The sequence below is a fragment of the Borostomias antarcticus genome (genome assembly GCF_949987555.1).
Source record: "Borostomias antarcticus genome assembly, chromosome: 16".
Taxonomy (NCBI): Eukaryota; Metazoa; Chordata; class Actinopteri; order Stomiiformes; family Stomiidae; genus Borostomias; species Borostomias antarcticus.
The window spans coordinates 2617172-2641842 of record NC_140249.1 but is presented as its reverse complement, the minus strand read 5'-3'; the positions used below and the strand labels follow the sequence as shown (position 1 = coordinate 2641842).

Below are 24671 nucleotides of genomic sequence, written 5' to 3'. Positions count from 1 at the left end.
CCAATCTTTTTGTTTATTTTGTCATAACAGCTGGTATAGCAGTACAGTTTCCATTTAAATAAATTGCATCCATCAAATTGAGTCCAGAGTAGGCCTATCCACATTTTATTTTTTTCAACCTCAATATTTACTTACATATCATTACATATCATTATGTCAATTAAAGATAACCGGAGTAGCCTAGTAACCACATTCTACACTATCCTGAGTCAGAGAAACGAGTTAGCCTACATTCCAGTGACTCCACTCCAGCGAACGAACAACAGGCTACATTGCATGCTACAATTTAACGTTAGTTGCAAGTGAATTGAAATCCTCATCTGGGATCACATTTCTCTCAGTCCAGCATCTATTTTTATTCACCGCAAACTACCTTTCAGACCCTCCCACACTGACTCTATACCCCTTGCACCACTTGCACACGACCAAATACCTCAAGGGAACACGCACACACTGTACTTAACACTGCTCATCCACCACACTGCACACTCACTGTACATACACTTTATTTAGTATATTTTAATTTGCACATTGCACTGTATTTTGTTTGCAGCTTTTTGTATTTTGTATTTGTTTTATGTAAGTAAGTAGGTACATTATTTAATTATTTATTTATATAGAACTTCTCACAGAGAAGACTGACAAAGTACTTCACTCAGGTTAAAAAGCATACCAAGAATAGACAAAAATAAACACAGGAAACAGGACACAGTCATAAACCTTGAACTGGATCCTGATGTTAATGGAAGCCAGTGCAAGGAGGCCAGGAGAGGAGTAATATGAGAAGTTCTACTGGACGTATTCAACAGCCTGGTGGCAGCATTCTGGACCAGCTGAAGGCGGTCCAAGGATGCTTTGCTGAGGCAAGTAAAAAGATAATTACAGTAATCCAGGCATGATGCGACAAAGGCATGGATAATCATTTATAACTCAGAGTGAGATACAATAGATCTGAGTTTTGAAATGTTTCTTAGGTGGAAAAAACATTGGGTCAGGGACTTGATGCGCTTGTCAAGGTGCATAGCCTGATCAAAGATGACAGATTTCTCAGGTTCGAGCGGACATTACAGTTGAGGGACCCAGTACAGCTGGCCACCTTATCAGCAATGCTGTCAGTAGCAACAATGAGAACTTCAGTGTTGTCAGCATTTAGTTGAAGAAAGCTACTGTCCATCCAGTCCTTAATAGCAGAAAAACAATCATGCAAAAAAACAAACTGTACTGTTTTTCACTGTTATGTCTTTGCACTGTCCTGTCCTGCACCCTGGCCTATATGAAATTTGGCGCCTATGAAATTTGTCATTTCAACATTAAGGGTTAGGGTTAGGGTATTCTAACACATTCAACAACATTAAAGCTACATGAGATATTTAGGCCCTTTGGCAGCCCCTCTGGTCGTGATAAAATCGGCACTGCGTTTTAAGAACCACACTTCCCACAATCCTGCTACTTTCTGGAAAGATGGCTTCAATGCAGGTAAATACCGGTCTTCTTTCTTGTATGTGCATGTAGATTTCATTTCGCTGGGCGAAGTGTTTGTTGTCTCCATGATATTGTGACACGCAAAACGTGTCACTTCCGTTTCCACCACAAGATTTCCCGCCAGTGTACTAGCCAGTATACCGAAATACTAAAATAATAAATTCACAGGGTCTCATGCAATCTCATGTTACGAAAAAGATTTTTTGGGTCTTGCTAAGGCCAATTCATAAACTAATAGCAAGTAAAGGTGAATATTGAACCATAAAAAAGGTATCTCATTGAGCTTTAAAGCAAGGTTGGAAAAACCTTTCCGCACCTCGACGGGGAGGATGCCACGTGCGGCGCGGGGATGTCACAAGAGGAAGGTCGGAGACCACGAACACGCCTAGAGTGGCCGCAGCCCGGCACCAGCCACAGTTTCAGCACCTAGGACAGCGAGGCCAGGTTGTGAAGGGTGTCTATCGGCCCTTCCTGGTCGCCACAGTAACCGTGCTCCCCAGCTGCCGGCAGTTGGCTTATCAGCACCAGGGCTCCAGAACGCCGGCTGAAACCAATCAACCCCCAATGAAAGCCGGACAGGGGAAGCAAGTTGGCAGTGATTGGACCCAGTGAGTGGTCGAAGGTGGAATGAGTGCTTTGCTGCTTGCTACATCCAACCGTTTGAAGCCGAACCTAAATCTGTTTTTGCCCTCCTGCAGGTCTGAGGCCAGATCAAACCCTGGGACCTACGCAGCCCGACTGAGGGAAGCGCGGAGAAGAAATGAGTCAGCACGACTGAGGGAACACCGGAGAATAAAACGAGTCAACACGGCTTTCTTTTAAAACTATTGAGCGAGCTGGCTTCCCTGATATCTACAGTAGAGGTATTGTGTTCCATAGCTTTGCGTTCTTACGACTTCTGTGTGTTCAGAATCAGAATCTGTTTATTGCCATGCAGTTTTTCAACGTACTAGGAATTTGCTTTTGGCCAAGGTGCATAACATTGAGACAACATTGGACAGGGTGCAGGGACGAGACAGGACAGTGCAAAGACAGCACAGTGTAAACGGCAAGTACAAAAAAGCTAGTGCAAATAAAAAGGATTAGCTAAAGAAAGAACAATGTACAAAAAGTAGTGCAGTTAGTGTATATACAGTGAGTTTGCAGAGTGTAATGTGTAGGTGAGTGTGCGGTATGTGTGTATGTGTGTGCGGTGTGATGGGTGAGTGTTGTGCATCCTATATATACATTCAGGCAAGTGTCTATGGACAGTGTCTCTCAGTGGTGGGGGGCGGGAGTCAGAGGGGGACACAAGCCTTGTTGAAGAGGCTGATGACCGTGGGGAAGAAGCTGTGTCTGTGGTGTACAGACCTGTGTCTGTGGTGTACGGACCTGTGTCTGTGGTGTCCGGACCTGTGTCTGTGGTGTACGGACCTGTGTCTGTGGTGTACGGACCTGTGTCTGTGGTGTACGGACCTGTGTCTGTGGTGTCCAGACGTGGTCCTGATGGTATTCACTCTTTGTTTCCTTAATTCATGATGAGAGTAGCAGAGTGGACTTTGAAATTGATGCATAAAATACAAAGTGGTGCAAATTCACTAGAATGCAGGAAATGAAGTGTCTGACACTCATAATCTCATGGAGGAGGACCTCCAGACCCCCGCTCCAGACCCCCGCTCAATTTGTGTCCCCTGAGACTGGGGCTGGTGTCCCTTATTTTTCCACATTGAAGGAAGCAACCCTACTAGCAAGTAGCACTAGCCAAACAGCCAAAAATGTTTTTTAAGCCATTTCAAGGTTTTGGTTGATTTTGGTAGGCTACTATCAGCCGTCTAGTTTATAGTGGTACTTAATAAAATCATAAAATCAAATTGGAAATGGTACATTTTCAAGAGATTGTGGATGTAGAATGTCTATGTGAAGTTGATTGGGTCTTGTTGCTAACTTTACTTGACTAGCAGCCGCATACAAGCCCATTCTGAGACAAATCGTTTATTGTTTTGTGTTTCCACAATCCAAGAACTAACGTCAGCTAACATTGCTATGCTAGTGGTACTAAGAAGTAACATTCGCCTATCAGGTCTGGAAGAATCGCATCTCAGGTACCTACAGTACTACAGTATTGTAGAAAAAACGAGTACCGTCACATTTCCAGGATTTTGGCATCAACTTGTTCCGTGACATAAGTGCCAAGTAGTCATTGAGGGCGCTGGGACGTGCTTTTTTGGGCACTGGAATGATGCAGGAGATGTTCCACATCTGTGGCACCTTCTTCAGCCTCAGGGAGAGGTTGAATAGCAGTGGAACACGCCAGCCAGATGTCTCGCACACTCCTTAAGCACCCTGGGGCTAATTCTGTGAGGGCCAGAGGCCTTTTTGATATGCAGCCTTTGGAGGTCGCCCCTTACCTGACTCTCTGAGATGAATGGTCTGGTGGGGGTAGAGGGAGGGGCATGTTTGGGGGCGTTGAGCTGCCTATACTAGCCTGACAGGGGAGGAGGGGGGCAGAGACGTTGGGCTGCCTTCTAGCCTCACAGCAGGATTTTTCCTGACTCAGAATTGGTCTTTGGGGGGTGATGCGCAGACATTTTTTTGGGGGAAACCTCTGTTTATGCCAAGTAGCCTACCAACATATATATATATATATATATATAGGCCTATATTCTTTGCTGTCTGACTGAGCTCACTTTTCACAATCGTGGGACGTCTCCCGACATGACACAAAATGGATATGAAGACAAAATGTTAAAGATATCTCGATTACTAGTGGTCCATACCATGGAAAATGCAACAAAGAGAGATGGGCTGCACTTCAAACAAGCTATCAAACACATTTGGAGAGGATTTTAATTGCTACTGTATTTTTATTCTCAATTTTTAGCATTTTGGTACTGGTGATTTTCCTTTGGCTCTGGCTCAAACCTCTTTGAGGGGCACCGAAAATCATCTGCAGGAAAAACCCTGCACAGGGGTGTGGGTGGGGGCTGCGTCGAACGTGTTAGAGAGCTGGTTTAGCTCATTGGCCCGTTCTTGACTCCCCCCCCTACAGCTGTGCCTGAAGTACCCAGCCCTGTGATTCCCGTCATCCCCTCCCACACTTCCTTGGTGCTGTTCAGTTCAAGTTTACTCTCCACCCTCTCTCTGTAGCTTTGGCCCTCTGCAGCTCCCTCTTCAGTTCCTTCTGGACTGACCTGGCCTCCTCTCTGTCCTTAGCCATAACGGCCCACTTTTTCCTGTTGAGTAGGGCTTTAATGTCCTGGTTAGTCTATGGTTTGTTGTTGGAGAAGCAGCATACCTATTTGGTGGGTATAATGCATTCCATACAGAACCTGATGTAGCGTCATGCAGTAGCCGAGACCGTCCACGTCCTCCTTGTAGTCCTCTGTATACAGGCCGCTGTCCGTGGACTGAAGACAGTCCTGTAGATTTCCCACAGCCTCTCTCGTCCACACCTCCACAGTCCTAGTGGTAGCCGGCTGCTGCCTACCAAGAGCCTTGTACCTGGGGACTAGATGAATCTTGTGGTGGGATCTGCCGAGAGGGAGAAGGGGGGTGGCGCTGTATGCCTCCCTCATGTTTGCATACAGTAGGTCCTGGGTCTAATTCTCTCTGGTGCTGCATGTCATACTGGGTGAAGTCAGTCAGTGTTTTGGAGAGAGAGAAGCTGAATCCCAATCTGAGTGCGCAAACCGCACTTGCGGCCCCTCGCACTTGTGGCCTGAGGCCTGAGCACTTAATTGACGTCAGCTGGAAGGGCCAGAGGGTGCAGGGCCGTGAATTAAATGGGACAGCACTCCCACTTTTCGCTCAATGCCCCTCCCACTTCGTTTTCATTGGCTGCCGCGTTCCTCCGACGCAGAGGCTGCTCTGACGCTCCTTCAGCTCTGCAAATTGACCGATTGACGTCTGTTTTAATTTAATAATAATTAAAAAATTAGGTTGGGTGGGATATGTTTGCAGCATGTGGATTTCAAGATAAATGTTGTGTTATCTGCAAATGTCATCATGACTCGGATGCACTCAAGCACTGTGTCACATGAGACGCGGTGGGCTGTGGGTATTTTCTGCTCCTAAGTCCGTGAAATTGCGGACTTTCGGTAAGTGCGGTTACAGTGCGCAAAATGGCGGCGTGGCGCACTTGTGGACCTAGCAATTCCGTTTTGGAACTACCCTGAGCCCTTGTGGACTTAGCGGGAACGCGCATGTAAGGCCACAAGGCCGCGAGTGCTCTGCACTTTCGCCTAAGTGCGCGATTTGGGATTCAGCTAGACATAGTTGAAATCTCCATTATCCAATCATTAGCGCATTGGGATGCATTGTTTGTAGGCCCGCTACCTCGGAGTGGATGACGTCACAGGCACGCGCAGCATTAGCCAATGAGGGGACGTAGACGATGATAACTGTCTCATTATCAATACTCATCACTAAATACAGTATAAGGTTTTTCATAGGATCCACTTTTCAGAGGCCAAACTAGTGGTGATATACACAACGCCCCTGCTCACCATAATCATACTTTATTTTTCTGTCCAAGATATACAACAACAATTTTTGGTTACGTTTTAAAAACTTTATCAGACGTTCTACATACAGATCTTCAGCCATGCCCTTCAACAGCTACATGTGTCACATACCTGTGCTAAATCGCAGGCATGTTATTGCATGTACTGTACATCTCTCCTGGTACGGAGGAGGATACTTTTGTCATTGAAGTGACCTCACCTACCCCAACCTCTGTCTGGTTGGGAGATGTAGTTCTTTCTCAAACTTGAGAAAATCGAATATAGGCCTACTCTTAGGGGTTCCCTGGAGAAATTCAACCAAGCCTTTATTTCCCACTTCAATAAGCTGAAGCGTCTCCCCATTGACTGAGCCATTAGTGTCCTGCCATTTCTGTAAATAAAAAAAAGTACCTGTTATTAATTAAGCAATAACAGTGCTTTACCATGGTTATTGGCCCGGCTGTGCTGCGGTCGTAGAGCAGCTCCAGTGCTGTAGCCTGTACAGCCGTGCCAATCCACAAATTAAGGGCTGTTGTTGTGGAAACTGGCAGTGTTTAGAGCAGTGGTTCTTAACCTTGTTGGAGGTACTGAACCCCACCAGTTCCATATGCGCATTCACCGAACCCTTCTTAATTGGAAAAATAAAATATGATTTTTTCAAATTCAAAACATACTGTAGGTATATATTTTACTGGTGCACAAAATGAACCGTGCATCAACATCACTGTGTTCAAAGAACAAAACCATCAAAACATGATTTTCACACAAAAACAAAAGCATAATAATGAATATTTACTGCAAATCAGTGTGACTTCTGCTGTTGCCTTTCAGAGACCAGTTCAGACCTTGGCAAGTGCCACTCTCATGTCATTTTCGCAACAAAGTCTGTTCCTTTCACAATCACACGACGTACCATCACGACAGTCACAAGTCGACTACTGAGCGCACCAAATTCCCTGCAGCACAGATAGGCCAAGCGATGTAGCGTGATCACCTGCAGCCAATGATGGCCAAGCGGGGCGTGTCATCACGAATCATATGAGTCGGGTGTGTGTCTTGACCTCCGCCGAACCCCTGAGACTGACTCACCGAACCCCTGGGGTTCGATCGAACCCAGGTTAAGAACCACTGGTTTAGAGGGTTGTTTGGCCGTAAGGTCAAGTTGGCTCAGCTGAGGAGAACAACTGGAAGAGAACAGCGAGGGCCGCAAGGGTGGTTTGCGCACTCAGATTGGGCTTCAGCTTATTTGTGCAGTGGAGATCAGCGGGGTGAATTTGGTGTCCTTAATTTTGGTGTGCTGGGACTACTGCTGTTTGTGGTGCCAACAGAGAAATGCAGGTCAACATTGTCCGGAGGGAGGGAGTGATAACTTGGACAAACGCTATCCGAGGTGCGCAGGCTTATAGCCACGGACAAAAATCAAACTGGTTATTTACAAATTTGAGCAATATAGTAGCCTAGTTAATATTAACCTTGAAATAAGAATAACAGGAGTCACGTATGTAGTTCAATAAATAACAGTCCACTTTCAACCCTAACCCAGGGACTACTACTAGCCTCAAGATGTTATGATGGTCTATTTATGGAGATGGGGGGCTACCTTGAGGGTCAGACTATAGGCTAGTCATTGAGGCCGGCCAAGGGAACACATTATTATGCAGCATGACAGACAACCAGGGGACACAATAACAGGACAAACTAGAGATATAAATCCTTCCTTCTTTCCTGTCAGTAATCTCATTTTATTGTTTATTTCTGCAGGGACAGCACACTATTACCCACATATCTCAACTTTGTATATATAAAACACCGCTCATCTATTGCACACACTCACCACTCTATTCTGTATATATTGAATAATTTGAATGGTGCCTTTCTTTTTATTGGTTATATTGTATGTTGTATTTGCAGTTTTTTTGTATTGCATTTGCACTGCCATGTCTTTGCACTGCCCTGTTCTGCACCTGACCGTCGTCTTCATCAGCATATGCCTTAACCCTAGTCAAATTCCTAGTATGTGTGAACCATACACATGGCAATAAACATATCTTGATCTATTAAAAGGTAATTGCACTAGAGTTAGCTACATAGAAGCTAATCTCTCATAGCCAGACTTATCTCCACACTTCGTTGACGCTGTGCCAGTGCTGGAGAAAGGTCTCGCTGGACTCCGTTTGGGGAAACAACGCAATATTTCTTTAAACCAATCGCATGTTCGTCTTGGGCGGAGTGGTTGAGGTTGTTATTGTTACACTGATTGCTCTTTTACAAAAATACAATGAAAGAACCAACATCAGACCAAGCGCCTTTCATCTCTTCTTTTATTACACAAAAAATATCACAGAGCTTTTAGCATTGCTTCATTGCTTTGCTCGGATGACAGAAAGCGGATCAGTCATTCAGATGAGACCCCTCTAAATGGCAGATGTGTGATGAAGGCTGTTATGGGTCCAGTAAGGGTCCGTTACTGAGATACAGTATGCCACCAAAATAGAACATCAAATAAATAAGTCATTTTCTACATTTCAGACCTTTGTGACACCTTTGTGGAGATGACCATGCTCCGACACATGGAAGAACACAACGGGTGCAGTCTCTCTCTCACACGCGGGTGATTAATATATTAAAGAAGCATTCGTACACAAACACTTCATATATGCCATGAACAGGATCAGACCGGTAACCTCAGCACATGCATCTCTCGTCAGTCCACTCACTACTTACAAAAATAAAGGACCTTTGGAGTGAAAACCTTTACATTACTCAGGTTCCATTCATAAGGTTCAAGACAAAGCTTGTTTCTGGTTTATCAACATCTTAACCTATAACACTGGGGGGGTCGGTCACTAACACAAGCGCAGCCGAGATGAACTCACTCCAGGATTAGGGTCATATCACGCAGAGCCAAGATGGGCTCGCTCACTCAAGGCACTGGAGGCAGTATCAGGGCACAGTCTGATACAAATAGTCAGAATCTAACCAGACAGTAGAATTTAAAAAAGAAAAAAGAAGAACAAATGTCCCCCTCGGGGATCAATAAAGTATCTTTCTAATAGCCATTCAGTCATTGCTTATGCTTTTCCCTCAGTCCCCTTTACTCTATAAACATAGAAAAAGATCAAAACACAAATGGAAGATGGTTCTCTAGCGAGGGAATGACTCTTCTTTCCTGAAGACGTTTGAGCATTGAGAAGTGTTTCCAGTCACAGACTAACTCTCCTCTCTCCCTGTCCCGCAGTCACGAGGGATGTAGGCTGTAGGGTTGTAGTTTTTAGGCTGTAATCTTAGATGTGAAGGTCCCATTCTTCAGTACAGTTAATTCCTGTTAACGGCTGTTCTTGCTCGTGGGTGCCTGTAGAAGAGTTTGTAGTTGTCAGATATAGTCATCATTGGCTTAGGCACATCAAACAAAATGACAAAACATCAGAAATCCAACGCTTTAGAGAAGCCTGGTTTACCTGGTATGATAGGGGTCTAGAGAAGCCTGGTTTACCTGGTATGATAGGGGTCTAGAGAAGCCTGGTTTACCTGGTATGATAGGGGCCTAGAGAATCCTGGTTTACCTGGTATGATAGGGGTCTAGAGAAGCCTGGTTTACCTGGTATGATAGGGGTCTAGAGAAGCCTGGTTTACCTGGTATGATAGGGGTCTAGAGAAGCCTGGTTTACCTGGTATGATAGGGGCCTAGAGAATCCTGGTTTACCTGGTATGATAGGGGTCTAGAGAAGCCTGGTTTACCTGGTATGATAGGGGTCTAGAGAAGCCTGGTTTACCTGGTATGATAGGGGTCTAGAGAAGCCTGGTTTACCTGGTATGATAGGGGTCTAGAGAAGCCTGGTTTACCTGGTATGATGGGGGCCTAGAGAAGCCTGGTTTACCTGGTATGATAGGGGTCTAGAGAAGCCTGGTTTACCTGGTATGATGGGGGTCTAGAGAAGCCTCTGGTTCAGAATCTCCCACATCATCAGCTTCCTGAAGAGAGGCATGTGACACTGAGGAGAGACGGACACAGAAAAACATCAGTGTGTGTGTGTGTTTACCAAATGCAGGTGGTGGGGTGAAACGAATGGGAGCCCAGAGTTGCTCTATCTGACTTTCAGCGCCCCACCAGAACGTTATATAATATTTATAGCCATTTTGCAGGCACTCATCGGCAGTGTGAAATCACAACCCTGCTTGTAAGCACCTAGTTTCATGAGGATGGAGGAACATGGATGACGAAACTCAGATCTATATGAATAAAAACATTTGGTGGGTTTCGGGCTCAGGGTGGGTGTGTGTGTGTGTGTGTGTGTGTGTGTGTGTGTGTGTGTACCTGTCTGAAGGTGAGCGGGCGTCCCTGGGCAATGTAGTCGGCATATTTACAGGAAAATACTCCACAGTCACTGCCATTCTTCTGCTGGGGAATCTCCTACACACACGCAGGCACGCACACACACAAGGATGAGATCCAACAAACCTCCAGCTCCCCCTGCAGTGTGCTAGACAGACATTAGCTGTGTTCCAAATGGTTCACTCACTCACTACTCCTTATGTAGTGTTTGTTATTTAGTGATCTACACACGGAACGATTTTCGGACACTACACCGAACGTCCTTGCATCAGATATTCGTGGACACAAGCAGGCAGATGTGCCCAGTATCACATAAACAAACTGAGCACTGATGGCGGCAGGTTGAAATGTATTGAGGTAGTATGGAGTTCCCATGTTCAGTTTTGAAAGTGAATAAATTGTTTAAATTCTAATGATGTGCAAATGTGGTTTTGTCAACTATGGTGCTGTCTGCTAATAGCAAGCTGTAAAGTTTCACAAAAAGACTGTGATAGCCAGTTAGCTCACGACTAGCTGCAGCTTCCATAACATAACGGCAGTTGTCGGTGGCTAAAGCAGTAAGCTAACGTTACAATAATGATTCCTGTAGCCGTTTCGATGCTGTTGGTTTAGCCACCGATGGCTACTGTCTGCTTCTTCGGTAAAACACGACCGTGTTGCATTGTGGTATACGGGAGAAATTGTAGTGCACATCCTCTGTTCACTAGAAATCGCTGTGAATTGTGGGTACTTTATAGTAAAGAAATTAACCGTTGAGAATTTGGACACTAGAAGAAAAAAAGCGGACACACTATATAGTGCACTTTATAGGGAATAGGGAACGGTGCTGTAACACAAGCTATGGTCTGCAGTTGTAACTGTCCCAACTTACCCTGGCACTCATGCTGCCCATCAACTTACCCTGGCACTCATGCTGCCCATCAACTTACCCTGGCACTCATGCTGCCCATCAACTTACCCTGGCACTCATGCTGCCCATCAACTTACCCTGACACTCATGCTGCCCATCAACTTACCCTGGCACTCATGCTGCCCATCAACTTACCCTGGCACTCATGCTGCCCGTCAACTTACCCTGGCACTCATGCTGCCCATCAACTTACCCTGGCACTCATGCTGCCCATCAACTTACCCTGGCACTCATGCTGCCTGTCAACCACTTAGACACGTCCATCTCCCGGCCCTTCCTGACCCTGTGTTCCTCCTTCAGGTACAGCCTGACAAATAAGGCACAAATGAAGACTTTAGGGTGGTGCATTAACATAGGGAGACTCACAGTACCATACTGATGCATTAATACACAGCTGGTCAGGGTTAGGTTAATATAATATACAGGTGTTTAGGTTAATATAATATACAGGTGGTTAGGGTTAGGTTAATATAATATACAGGTGTTTAGGTTAATATAATATACAGGTGGTTAGGGTTAGGTTAATATAATATACAGGTGGTTAGGTTAATATAATATACAGGTGGTTAGGGTTAGGTTAATATAATATACAGGTGGTTAGGTTAATATAATATACAGGTGTTTAGGTTCATATAATATAAAGGGTTTTGGATTTGGGGACAGTGAGGTGTCTGGCTATCATAAAGAGTTTGTTGGCAAATAGATTTGACAACTGGACAATGGATGCGTTGCACAGCAAATATGCAGCATCCAACACTTTGTTCATGGCTAGCTAGCAATGGTACAGCAGGCTATGGGATGAGCTCAATGGTACAGCAGGCTATGGGATAAGTTCATTCGGGTTGCTGTCAAAGCCGGTGCATTAATTTAGATCGGTAATTACTTCAGCCGAACTACGTGTGCGTATACGCGGTTTTAACGCACGTCTGCTGGCCAATCAGAAAAGAGTATTAACCCAGGCCATGGTATGAAGGTGGTTAGGGTTCGGGAGGTCGGGGACTCACAGTAACATACTGCACATGTCCTCATGTCTCTGACCCATGGAGTCATAAGACATCACTGATCTGGACTTGAAATCTACCACCTAGAGAGAGAGAGAGAGAGGGAGAGAGAGAGAGAGACAGAGAGAGAGGGACAGAGATGGGAGGGAGAGAGAAAGAAAAGGAAGGAGACAGGAAGAAGATAGAGAGAGAGAGAGGGGGGAGAGAGAGAGAGACATTTCATAATGGCTGTCAAATTCTGAATCCTGTTTAATGGTGTCAACGTGAGTAGTGACAAGCTATGCAGAAGTTCAATTTCTCCCAATGAGAAGCACAGATGCAAAAACACACAAACAGCCCAGCCTCAAAACCCTTTCCACTCCAACCCACTAGAGGGCAGCGTTGGGGCGTCAGTTCAGCTGAGACTCACAGCTAGGGACCAGTGGACGCCCAGGTGCAGAGGAACCAGCAGGATGTCGTGGAGGAAGATGTCCACGGCCTTGGTCCAGCGCCTGACGGTGGCGTGCCCGCCCGCCGGCCCCGCCTCCAGGCATCCGCCCCGCAGCTTGGGGAAGAAGAAGGTGCTGAAGGAGTAGACCCTTAGCCCCGCCCCCTGGCCCGAACTCCTCGCCATCACCAGCGATAGGTAGAAGTTGATCACCTGGACACACACGCGCACACATAGTCAGAAAGAAGGAACATCTGACTTCCCAAACATCATCCAACCATTGGTTCTTCATGGAAACCCAGCCATGATCTGTGTGACTGTAGCCTCCTACCCTCACAGACCCCTCCCTCCTCACACACCCCTCCCTCCTCACAGACCCCTCCCTCCTCACACACCCCTCCCTCCTCAGACACACCCCTCCCTCCTCACACACCCCTCCCTCCTCACACACCCCTCCCTCCTCACACACCCCTCCCTCCTCACTCACCCCTCCCTCCTCACACACCCCTCCCTCCTCACACACCCCTCCCTCCTCACAGACCCCCCCTCCTCACACACCCCTCCCTCCTCAGACACACCCCTCCCTCCTCACACCCCTCCCTCCTCACAGACCCCTCCCTCCTCAGACACCCCTCCCTCCTCACACACCCCTCCCTCCTCACACACACCCCTCCCTCCTCACAGACCCCTCCCCCCTCAAACACACCCCTCCCTCCTCAGACACACCCCTCCCTCCTCACACCCCTCCCTCCTCACAGACCCCTCCCTCCTCAGACACCCCTCCCTCCTCACAGACCCCTCCCTCCTCACAGACCCCTCCCTCCTCAGACACACCCCTCCCTCCTGACACACCCCTCCCTCCTCAGACACACCCCTCCCTCACAGACCCCTCCCTCCTCACAGACCCCTCCCTCCTCACAGACCCCTCCCTCCTCACACACCCCTCCCTCCTCACACACCCCTCCCTCCTCCCACACCCCTCCCTCCTCCCACACCCCTCCCTCCTCACACACCCCTCCCTCCTCACACACACCCCTCCCTCCTCACAGACCCCTCCCCCCTCAAACACACCCCTCTCTCCTCACACACCCCTCCCTCCTCACACACCCCTCCCTCCTCACACACCCCTCCCTCCTCACACACCCCTCCCTCCTCACACACCCCTCCCTCCTCACAGACCCCTCCCTCCTCACAGACCCCTCCCTCCTCAGACACACCCCTCCCTCCTCACACCCCTCCCCCCTCAGACACACTCCTCCCTCCTCACACACCCCTCCCTCCTCACAGACCCCTCCCTCCTCACACACCCCTCCCTCCTCACACACCCCTCCCTCCTCACAGACCCCTCCCTCCTCAGACACACCCCTCCCTCCTCAGACACACCCCTCCCTCCTCACAGACCCCTCCCTCCTCAGACACACCCCTCCCTCCTCACACACCCCTCCCTCCTCACACACCCCTCCCTCCTCACACACCCCTCCCTCCTCAGACACCCCTCCCTCCTCAGACACACCCCTCCCTCCTCACACCCCTCCCTCCTCACAGACCCCTCCCTCCTCACACACCCCTCCCTCCTCACACACCCCTCCCTCCTCACACACACCCCTCCCTCCTCACAGACCCCTCCCCCCTCAAACACACCCCTCCCTCCTCAGACACACCCCTCCCTCCTCACACCCCTCCCTCCTCACAGACCCCTCCCTCCTCAGACACCCCTCCCTCCTCACAGACCCCTCCCTCCTCAGACACACCCCTCCCTCCTGACACACCCCTCCCTCCTCAGACACACCCCTCCCTCACAGACCCCTCCCTCCTCACAGACCCCTCCCTCCTCACAGACCCCTCCCTCCTCACACACACCCCTCCCTCCTCACAGACCCCTCCCCCCTCAAACACACCCCTCTCTCCTCACACACCCCTCCCTCCTCACAGACCCCTCCCTCCTCACAGACCCCTCCCTCCTCAGACACACCCCTCCCTCCTCACACCCCTCCCCCCTCAGACACACTCCTCCCTCCTCACACACCCCTCCCTCCTCACAGACCCCTCCCTCCTCACACACCCCTCCCTCCTCACACACCCCTCCCTCCTCACAGACCCCTCCCTCCTCAGACACACCCCTCCCTCCTCACAGACCCCTCCCTCCTCACAGACCCCTCCCTCCTCAGACACACCCCTCCCTCCTCACACACCCCTCCCTCCTCACACACCCCTCCCTCCTCACACACCCCTCCCTCCTCAGACACCCCTCCCTCCTCACAGACCCCTCCCTCCTCACACACCCCTCCCTCCTCACAGACACACCCCTCCCTCCTCACAGACCCCTCCCTCCTCACACACCCCTCCCTCCTCACACACCCCTCCCTCCTCACACACCCCTCCCTCCTCACACACCCCTCCCTCCTCACACACCCCTCCCTCCTCACAGACCCCTCCCTCCTCACAGACCCCTCCCTCCTCACACACACCCCTCCCTCCTCACAGACCCCTCCCTCCTCACACACACCCCTCCCTCCTCACAGACCCCTCCCTCCTCACAGACCCCTCCCTCCTCACACACCCCTCCCTCCTCACACCCCCCTCCCTCCTCACAGACCCCTCCCTCCTCACAGACCCCTCCCTCCTCAGACACACCCCTCCCTCCTCAGACACACCCCTCCCTCCTCACAGACCCCTCCCTCCTCAGACACACCCCTCCCTCCTCACAGACCCCTCCCTCCTCAGACACACCCCTCCCTCCTCACACACCCCTCCCTCCTCACAGACCCCTCCCTCCTCAGACACACCCCTCCCTCCTCACAGACCCCTCCCTCCTCAGACACACCCCTCCCTCATCAGAGACACTCCTCCCTCCTCACAGACCCCTACCTCCTCACACACCCCTCCCTCCTCACAGACCCCTCCCCCCTCAGACACACCCCTCCCCTCACACACACCCCTCCCTCCTCACACACCCCTCCCCCCTCACAGACCCCTCCCTCCTCAGACACACCCCTCCCTCCTCACACACCCATCCCTCCTCAGACACACCCCTCCCTCCTCACAGACCCCTCCCTCCTCACAGACCCCTCCCTCCTCAGACACACCCCTCTCTCCTCACAGACCCCTCCCTCCTCACAGACCCCTCCCTCCTCAGACACACCCCTCTCTCCTCACAGACCCCTCCCTCCTCACAGACCCCTCCCTCCTCAGACACACCCCTCGCTCCTCACACACACCTCCCTCCTCACACACCCCTCCCTCCTCACACACACCCCTCCCTCCTCACACCACTCCCTCCTCACACACCACTCCCTCCTCACACACCCCTCCCTCCTCACAGACCCCTCCCTCCTCACACACCCCTCCCTCCTCACACCACTCCCTCCTCACACACCCCTCCCTCCTCACAGACCCCTCCCTCCTCACACACCCCTCCTCAGACAGACCTCGTCCCCCTACCTCGTCATTGAGCCAGCTGCTCTCCTGCAGCGTCGCCAGGTCTCTCTGCGTGATGCGCAGTTTGAAGGCGGAGCTCAACACCAGGCTAGGATCGCTCTGAGCCAGGGCACGACTCACCTCCGCAGCCATGTCCTGAGAGAGAGACACACACACACACACACACACACACACACACGCACACACACACACACACATTAATGTACAGCCAGAGGACAAGCACCTGTACATGCATAGTCTATACTACATACACTGTGTTCGCACGCATGCACGGGCACACACACACACGCACTTTGATCTCACCTTTGTCAGTCTAGGGATGTCCTTGTCACTGTGGCGTATATTTGTGGCGTGTGTAGTGTGTGTGTTTGTGGCGTGTGTAGTGTGTGTGTCGGTGTGGGTCTGGGGGGGCGCAGGCGTTTCTCTGTCCACCAGGTGGAGCCGAGCAGCGACCTCCGCCGAGAGATCTACCTCTGCCACCTGCCGCTTCTGGAGAAGAACATGGAACGAGACGTCACAGAATAACACCAACACTGCCAGTCTGACTCATTCATGAGTACATCTGTGTAATAATGGTTTGTGTGTGTGTGTGTGTGTGTGTGTGTGTGTGTGTGTGTGAGAGTGAGAGTGAATGTTTGTTTGAGTGAGTGCGTGTGTGTGTGTGAGTGTGTGTGTCTTACCGTAGCCCCACTGACAGGCTGCGTGTCCACAGACCCAGTGAGAGACTTACTGAGACACACCTCCCCCCACCTGGAGACGTCACAGCAGACAGAGACATGTGTTACGACCACGCAGAGAGACGCATACAACCACACAACACCAAGCAAGACGTAACACGCAGACACCGTCTGACCTGTCTCTGGTCTGCTTGGCCGAGGACCCGTCTCTCCATGTGAACGCGCCGGGGGAGGCTGGACAGAGGACAAGAGGGACAAGAGGGCTGTAAGCAAGGGACACCGGCACCACTCTTCCTATAGAAGACCTGACAGAGCAGCTGAAATGGAGGTGTGGTGGAACTGGCTGTTTCTTATCTTTAGAAGTGTGTTTTGCTATTGTAATGGACCTCATGTTATATGACCTCTGACCTGTCTAGGGTAGGCCTCGGAGATAAGAGGCCATTTGACCTTAAACACGTAGTGAAGCTTTTCATGAAAAGGTCTCGGTTTTACCATTATCAGATGTAGGTACTTATGGTGCGTTCGTTTATAACTGGGAGGTGCCAAATTGCGACTTGCTACTAGGAATTATTAAATAAAACACCGCATGAACTCACACTTCCTCGTCGCAAATTCGGATATATTTCTCAGCCCCCAGTTGCTCGAATGCACTAGATATAACTAGGTAACTGTGATATAATGGTATATAGATATAACTAGGTAACTGATATAATGGTATATAGATATAACTAGGTAACTGTGATATAATGGTATATAGATATAACTAGGTAACTGTGATATAATGGTATATAGATATAACTAGGTAACTGTGATATAATGGTATATAGATATAACTAGGTAACTGTGATATAATGGTATATAGATATAACTAGGTAACTGTGATATAATGGTATATAGATATAACTAGGTAACTGTGATATAATGGTATATAGATATAACTAGGTAACTGTGATATAATGGTATATAGATATAACTAGGTAACTGTGATATAATGGTATATAGATATAACTAGGTAACTGTGATATAATGGTATATAGCTCGAATGCACACAGGTCGGAGGTAGGTATTTTGCCACTTGCGACTTGCCACCTCCGACCACAAACGAACGCACCATTAAAACAATCTATGGACAAGCCTGCTTTTGTATCTTAACAGTACATATGGAGGGGGCAGAGATGACTCTAGTTAAGAGCTGATATCGCACACTTGCTATGTGTCCTTCTTTCCATGCGGGATTAAACAATGTGCCACAGCATCCAGCCTCCCACAGCAGTCTTGTGTGTAACGTGGATTCAGCAGAGGGGGAGGGAGGGAGTCATGGCGGCCTGTACCTCGCGGGGGCGCTGTCATCCTGGGTGTAGAGTCACAGGTTCTCCCCACTACAGCAGCTCTGTGTCCATCCTGTGGAAGCGACACGCTGGAAGAAAGGAGAGAGGGAGGATTAAAGCCATGTCAACATCAGCAGCACCGTCTTCATCAAACAAACTTTCTTTAAATATCCTGTTGAAGGACAGGCTCAGGGAACGCTGCTCACACACACGATCGGCATCCGCTTGTGTGTCGGAAGGGGAAATGACAGGACCAATTGGGTGTCAGCGGAATAGCAGTGATAGAAGCCATGCGAGCGAATGACAGAACCCAGAGATGTAGTGTAGAGGGAAAAAAGGAGAGGACCCAGGACAGACCCTTGTGGAACCCCCGTAGTCAGTGCATGGTGGCTTCCAGATGGACACCGCCTCTACTCACCCTGTGGGCTTGGTGCGGTTGAAGGGCAACGGTTGGGTCTTGCTGTATTTTTCTGACACCATCTCCACCAACCGTCTGTAGCGCTCCCGGTCACTCTCCTTCAGGGCCTGGCCACGGAACAGACAAACACACAAGCAAAGAAAAAGCACTAAATAACCGACTGCTAGGCATAAGGATCAATGAGGAGGCGAGATAATGTTCTCTTCAGACATACAACCACCGAGACTGTTTTTAACTGCCATTTTCAACATGTCAAATCTTACAGAAAGACCTGTGACGTACGTTCTAACACAAGCGTCTCGTCCTCCTGGCTATCGTGTGTGAACACAGGCTTTAACATCAGACATCTTTCTTTTTTTTTAACCAGTAGATCAGGGCTGAGTTTCCCAGAGGCATCGCAGCGCTATTATGAACGCCATAGCTTACGATGAACGTAGCGCTACGATGCCTCTGGGAAACTCAGCCCAGCTTACCTATCGATCAGGCCAAGCGACGCGACTCACCTGCTCCACCGCCAGGCAGCTCCTGAGGCCACGGTTGGGCGCGGGGCCGGGGAAGGCCAGGTCGAGGCCAGGGGGGCCAGCGCCCAACCCGCCGGTGTGTCGGGAGGGCAGCAGCTGCAGCGAGCGCCGTCGGGGGTCCTCTCCGTACTTCCCCCTCTCGGGGACCCGCGTCTGTTTCTTCATCAGAGGGGGGGAGGAGCCCTGCAGCCCGTTCATCCCTCCGTTCGCCCTCTCGCCGAGGCCTCCTCCCCCCGGCTTATCTGCAGGGGGAGAGCAGAGAGAACGACAGGACGAGAGAGAGGGGGATGAGGGAGGGAGGGGTTAGAGACGAGAGATCGCTTTCGGACAGCCGTTCCCCTCTATGAAAGCGCCCCTTCCAATCAAAGCTATCCTTACTCACCCATTCTCCAATCGAAGCTGCTCATCCACGAGGTGTTGAGCTCGTCTATCCCCATCAGGGTCACAGGGTGGGTCTGGAGAGGGGAGACATGGGTCAGGTTGAGGATGAGACGGGTGTCTCTGTATCGGGAGAGGAGTGGGGAGTTTTCCTGCAGGCATACCTGGATCTCAGCATGGGGCCTGGGCCTCTCGCTCTGTAGTTTGAGCAGTCCAGCTATGCCAGCCACTGTCTTCTTCACAAAGCTGAGAACTACATCTACAGCGCATAGAGAAAAGGAGTCTTCATTCAAGTCAAACATGGGACACACACTCACGAAAGGAAAGGACAATGTTTCAGTTCAAACTAAGGCCTTGTGTTTGAAGATGACGCATATGGCTGCCCAGTAGCCTTTCCGATTGATAGGTTCTCTTGATAGATGACTAGCTGGTTATCGTGATGGGTTACTAGCTGGTTATCGTGATAGGTTACTAGCTGGTTATCGTGATAGGTTACTAGCTGGTTATCGTGATAGGTTACTAGCTGGTTATCGTGATAGGTTACTAGCTGGTTATCGTGATAGGTTACTAGCTGGTTATCGTGATAGGTTACTAGCTGGTTATCGTGATAGGTTACTAGCTGGTTCTCTTGATAGATGACTAGCTGGTTATCTTGATAGGTTACTAGCTGGTTATCGTGATAGGTTACTAGCTGGTTATCGTGATAGCTGACTAGCTGGTTCTCTTGATAGATGACTAGCTGGTTATCGTGATAGGTTACTAGCTGGTTATCGTGATAGGTTACTAGCTGGTTATCGTGATAGGTTACTAGCTGGTTATCGTGATAGATGACTAGCTGGTTATCTTGATAGGTTACTAGCTGGTTATCGTGATAGGTTACTAGCTGGTTATCGTGATAGATGACTAGCTGGTTATCGTGATAGGTTACTAGCTGGTTATCGTGATAGGTTACTAGCTGGTTATCGTGATAGATGACTAGCTGGTTATCGTGATAGGTTACTAGCTGGTTATCGTGATAGGTTACTAGCTGGTTATCTTGATAGATGACTAGCTGGTTATCGTGATAGGTTACTAGCTGGTTATCTTGATAGATGACTAGCTGGTTATCGTGATAGGTTACTAGCTGGTTATCGTGATAGGTTACTAGCTGGTTATCGTGATAGATGACTAGCTGGTTATCGTGATAGATGACTAGCTGGTTATCGTGATAGGTTACTAGCTGGTTATCGTGATAGGTTACTAGCTGGTTATCGTGATAGGTTACTAGCTGGTTATCGTGATAGGTTACTAGCTGGTTATCGTGATAGATGACTAGCTGGTTATCTTGATAGATGACTAGCTGGTTATCTTGATAGGTTACTAGCTGGTTATCTTGATAGGTTACTAGCTGGTTCTCTTGATAGATGACTAGCTGGTTATCTTGATAGGTTACTAGCTGGTTATCGTGATAGGTTACTAGCTGGTTATCGTGATAGGTTACTAGCTGGTTATCGTGATAGGTTACTAGCTGGTTATCGTGATAGGTTACTAGCTGGTTATCGTGATAGATGACTAGCTGGTTATCGTGATAGGTTACTAGCTGGTTATCTGATAGGTTACTAGCTGGTTATCGTGATAGGTTACTAGCTGGTTATCGTGATAGGTGACTAGCTGGTTATCGTGATAGGTTACTAGCTGGTTATCGTGATAGGTTACTAGCTGGTTATCGTGATAGGTTACTAGCTGGTTATCGTGATAGATGACTAGCTGGTTATCGTGATAGGTGACTAGCTGGTTATCGTGATAGATGACTAGCTGGTTATCGTGATAGGTGACTAGCTGGTTATCGTGATAGATGACTAGCTGGTTATCGTGATAGATGACTAGCTGGTTATCGTGATAGGTTACTAGCTGGTTATCGTGATAGGTTACTAGCTGGTTATCTTGATAGGTTACTAGCTGGTTATCGTGATAGGTTACTAGCTGGTTATCGTGATAGATGACTAGCTGGTTATCGTAATAGGTTACTAGCTGGTTATCTGATAGGTTACTAGCTGGTTATCGTGATAGGTTACTAGCTGGTTATCGTGATAGGTGACTAGCTGGTTATCGTGATAGATAAACAGCTGTGTTGTACCTCTCTTCCTCCTCTTGACCTCCACCTGCTCGTTCTGGACAACACTATCTGCGGCATGAACACTGGAACAAAAAGAAAACATTATTTCACAGGTAGAAATCACCTGCTGGTGGTGGTAGCCTATACCCCCACCACGGGCATTGGAGTAGTACCAACACGAGTTCCCAATAGATAAAGCAAATATGCCTGCTGTGTTTTATGAAAATGGCAGTAGGTAAGCTAGCTAGCTAGTGTATGGTCAACGTTTCATTCGTGACATAAGCCTTGTTATCTAACCACCCTACTGGCTCTGGTCTCCCACCTCTGGTAGTTGCGCTTGGCCGGCCTCGCCTGGCTGTCCTGCCGCTGCAGCTCCTCCTGGGCCGGCGTGGGGATCTCCCTGGTCACGCTAGCAGGTCTCTCCCTGGTCAGGCTAGCAGGTCTCTCCCTGGTCACGCTAGCAGGTCTCTCCCTGGTCACGCTAGCAGGTCTCTCCCTGGTCCCGGGCTCGAAGAGAGATGATATTCCCTCAACTATCCATCCGTACATCCCCGACAGATACGAGAGAATGGAAACACGGGTCTCTATGTGGGCCAGGTCTATTCGTGGGTTTATAAATCAAGCTAACTCAGTGTACGCCAGCCTGTGATGTGCTAGGCTAGCGTGGTTAGCTGGCTGGCTAGCTGCAGCAGGCTGAACTAAAGCGTCAACGCACGTCATCCAAAGCGAGCAGATTTGATGCTCTTGACGTCCCGGGTGGGCGGAGTGTTCTTTTTTCCGGACGTTCTCATTATGTCAAAGCAAAGCTCCGCCCGCCCAGGCCAACCCTGGATAAAACGTGTTTCCCTAATGTTAGAGTGTAAAACGCCCCCCACGGGCTACTTTGAACCGGACCTCAAATGCCCCCCATTACATAACAGGTCAGCTATGTTGACTAAACTTCACAAAAAAAAAAAATCAGGGGGGGATAACAACTGATTTATGAGAAGGACTTGGTACAATTTACCACTAAAAGACAATTAATACTCAAGGTTGATAATCACTTTTAAAAGGGCTGCTAAGACAATTAATACTCAAGGTTGATAATCACTTTTAAAAGGGCTGCTAAGACAATTAATACTCAAGGTTGATAATCACTTTTAAAAGGGCTGCTGTCTCAGTCTACTAACTTACCGTCTGTTTACACATCACTGTGATGTGTATTAATAAATATGAATTAAAAATTGCAGAGTACACTACAGTAATTGTATAAGTGACAGTGATAAGACAGAAGGGAAGTGCAAGATCTAATCATATGATGCCATGATAACCTCTCTCTAAATGTCAAGACAAAATAAATCGTTGTTGACAGAGAAAATCACATGCCCATTTCCATCACTGGTTCATTTGTTGAACTGGTTGATAGTTTTAGATCTCTTGGTATAAACATCTCAGAAACCCTCACATGGTCTCTCGACACCAATTGCATCCTCAGGAAAGCACAGCAGAGACTGTACTTTGTGAGGCGTCTCAAGAGTTTTGGTATGAGAACCAAAGAACTTCTGAACACACACCATCCATCTCACTAAGTTGCTTTCCACAGGCAGTCAGGTGTTGTAATGCTAGTGTACTGTATTGTGTTGTTGTAATGCTAGTGTACTGTAGTGTGTTGTTGTAATGCTAGTGTACTGTATTGTATTGTTGTAATGCTAGTGTACTGTAGTGTGTTGTAATGCTAGTGTACTGTATTGTATTGTTGTAATGCTAGTGTACTGTAGTGTGTTGTTGTAATGATAGTGTACTGTATTGTGTTGTAATGCTAGTGTACTGTAGTGTTGTTGTAATGCTAGTGTACTGTATTGTGTTGTTGTAATGCTAGTGTACTGTAGTGTTGTTGTAATGCTAGTGTACTGTATTGTGTTGTTGTAATGCTAGTGTACTGTATTGTTGTTGTAATGCTAGTGTACTGTAGTGTTGTTGTAATGCTAGTGTACTGTAGTGTTGTTGTAATGCTAGTGTACTGTATTGTGTTGTTGTAATGCTAGTGTACTGTAGTGTTGTTGTAATGCTAGTGTACTGTATTGTGTTGTTGTAATGCTAGTGTACTGTATTGTGTTGTAATGCTAGTGTACTGTATTGTGTTGTTGTAATGCTAGTGTACTGTAGTGTTGTTGTAATGCTAGTGTACTGTATTGTGTTGTAATGCTAGTGTACTGTATTGTGTTGTTGTAATGCTAGTGTACTGTATTGTTGTTGTAATGCTAGTGTACTGTATTGTTGTAATGCTAGTGTACTGTATTGTGTTGTTGTAATGCTAGTGTGCTGTATTGTGTTGTTGTAATGCTAGTGTACTGTATTGTGTTGTTGTAATGCTAGTGTACTGTATTGTGTTGTTGTAATGCTAGTGTACTGTATTGTGTTGTTGTAATGCTAGTGTACTGTATTATGTTGTAATGCTAGTGTACTGTATTATGTTGTTGTAATGCTAGTGTACTGTAGTGTTGTTGTAATGCTAGTGTGCTGTATTATGTTGTTGTAATGCTAGTGTACTGTAGTGTTGTTGTAATGCTAGTGTACTGTATTGTGTTGTTGTAATGCTAGTGTACTGTATTGTGTTGTTGTAATGCTAGTGTACTGTATTATGTTGTAATGCTAGTGTACTGTATTGTGTTGTTGTAATGCTAGTGTACTGTATTGTGTTGTTGTAATGCTAGTGTACTGTATTGTTGTAATGCTAGTGTACTGTATTGTGTTGTTGTAATGCTAGTGTACTGTAGTGTTGTTGTAATGCTAGTGTACTGTATTGTGTTGTTGTAATGCTAGTGTACTGTATTGTGTTGTTGTAATGCTAGTGTACTGTAGTGTTGTTGTAATGCTAGTGTACTGTATTGTTGTTGTAATGCTAGTGTACTGTATTATGTTGTTGTAATGCTAGTGTGCTGTATTATGTTGTTGTAATGCTAGTGTACTGTAGTGTTGTTGTAATGCTAGTGTGCTGTATTGTGTTGTTGTAATGCTAGTGTACTGTATTGTGTTGTTGTAATGCTAGTGTACTGTAGTGTTGTTGTAATGCTAGTGTGCTGTATTGTGTTGTTGTAATGCTAGTGTGCTGTATTATGTTGTTGTAATGCTAGTGTACTGTATTGTGTTGTAATGCTAGTGTACTGTATTGTGTTGTTGTAATGCTAGTGTACTGTATTATG

General features: G+C 48.0%; 1 protein-coding gene across 1 annotated transcript; it reads right to left on the bottom strand.

The window, feature by feature from the left end:
* Window positions 1-8340: 8340 nt before the first annotated feature.
* senp2 (SUMO specific peptidase 2) lies at window positions 8341-22115 on the bottom strand. Its single transcript, XM_084450764.1, has 17 exons — window positions 21812-22115; window positions 21511-21572; window positions 19559-19653; window positions 19399-19471; window positions 18999-19258; window positions 18496-18602; window positions 18081-18166; window positions 16926-16983; window positions 16753-16822; window positions 16376-16561; window positions 16076-16207; window positions 12617-12847; window positions 12211-12290; window positions 11429-11513; window positions 10279-10374; window positions 9877-9955; window positions 8341-9315 (listed from the first exon to the last, which is right to left on the bottom strand). The coding sequence occupies exons 1-16, from the start codon at window positions 22036-22038 to the stop codon at window positions 9893-9895; spliced, it is 1911 nt and encodes a 636-aa protein (XP_084306890.1). The 5' UTR covers window positions 22039-22115; the 3' UTR covers window positions 8341-9315; window positions 9877-9892.
* Window positions 22116-24671: the final 2556 nt, after the last annotated feature.

Bases quoted from the DNA above. Each gene is read 5' to 3' on its own strand.
- senp2 (XM_084450764.1), bottom strand. From the start codon at position 22,038: ATGTACGGATGGATAGTTGAGGGAATATCATCTCTCTTCGAGCCCGGG. The intron at 21,573-21,811 runs GTGGGAGACCAG...TTTTTGTTCCAG, and splicing joins GCCAAGCGCAACTACCAGAG to TGTTCATGCCGCAGATAGTG. The intron at 18,603-18,998 runs GTGAGTCGCGTC...TTCCGTGGCCAG, and splicing joins GCTGCCTGGCGGTGGAGCAG to GCCCTGAAGGAGAGTGACCG.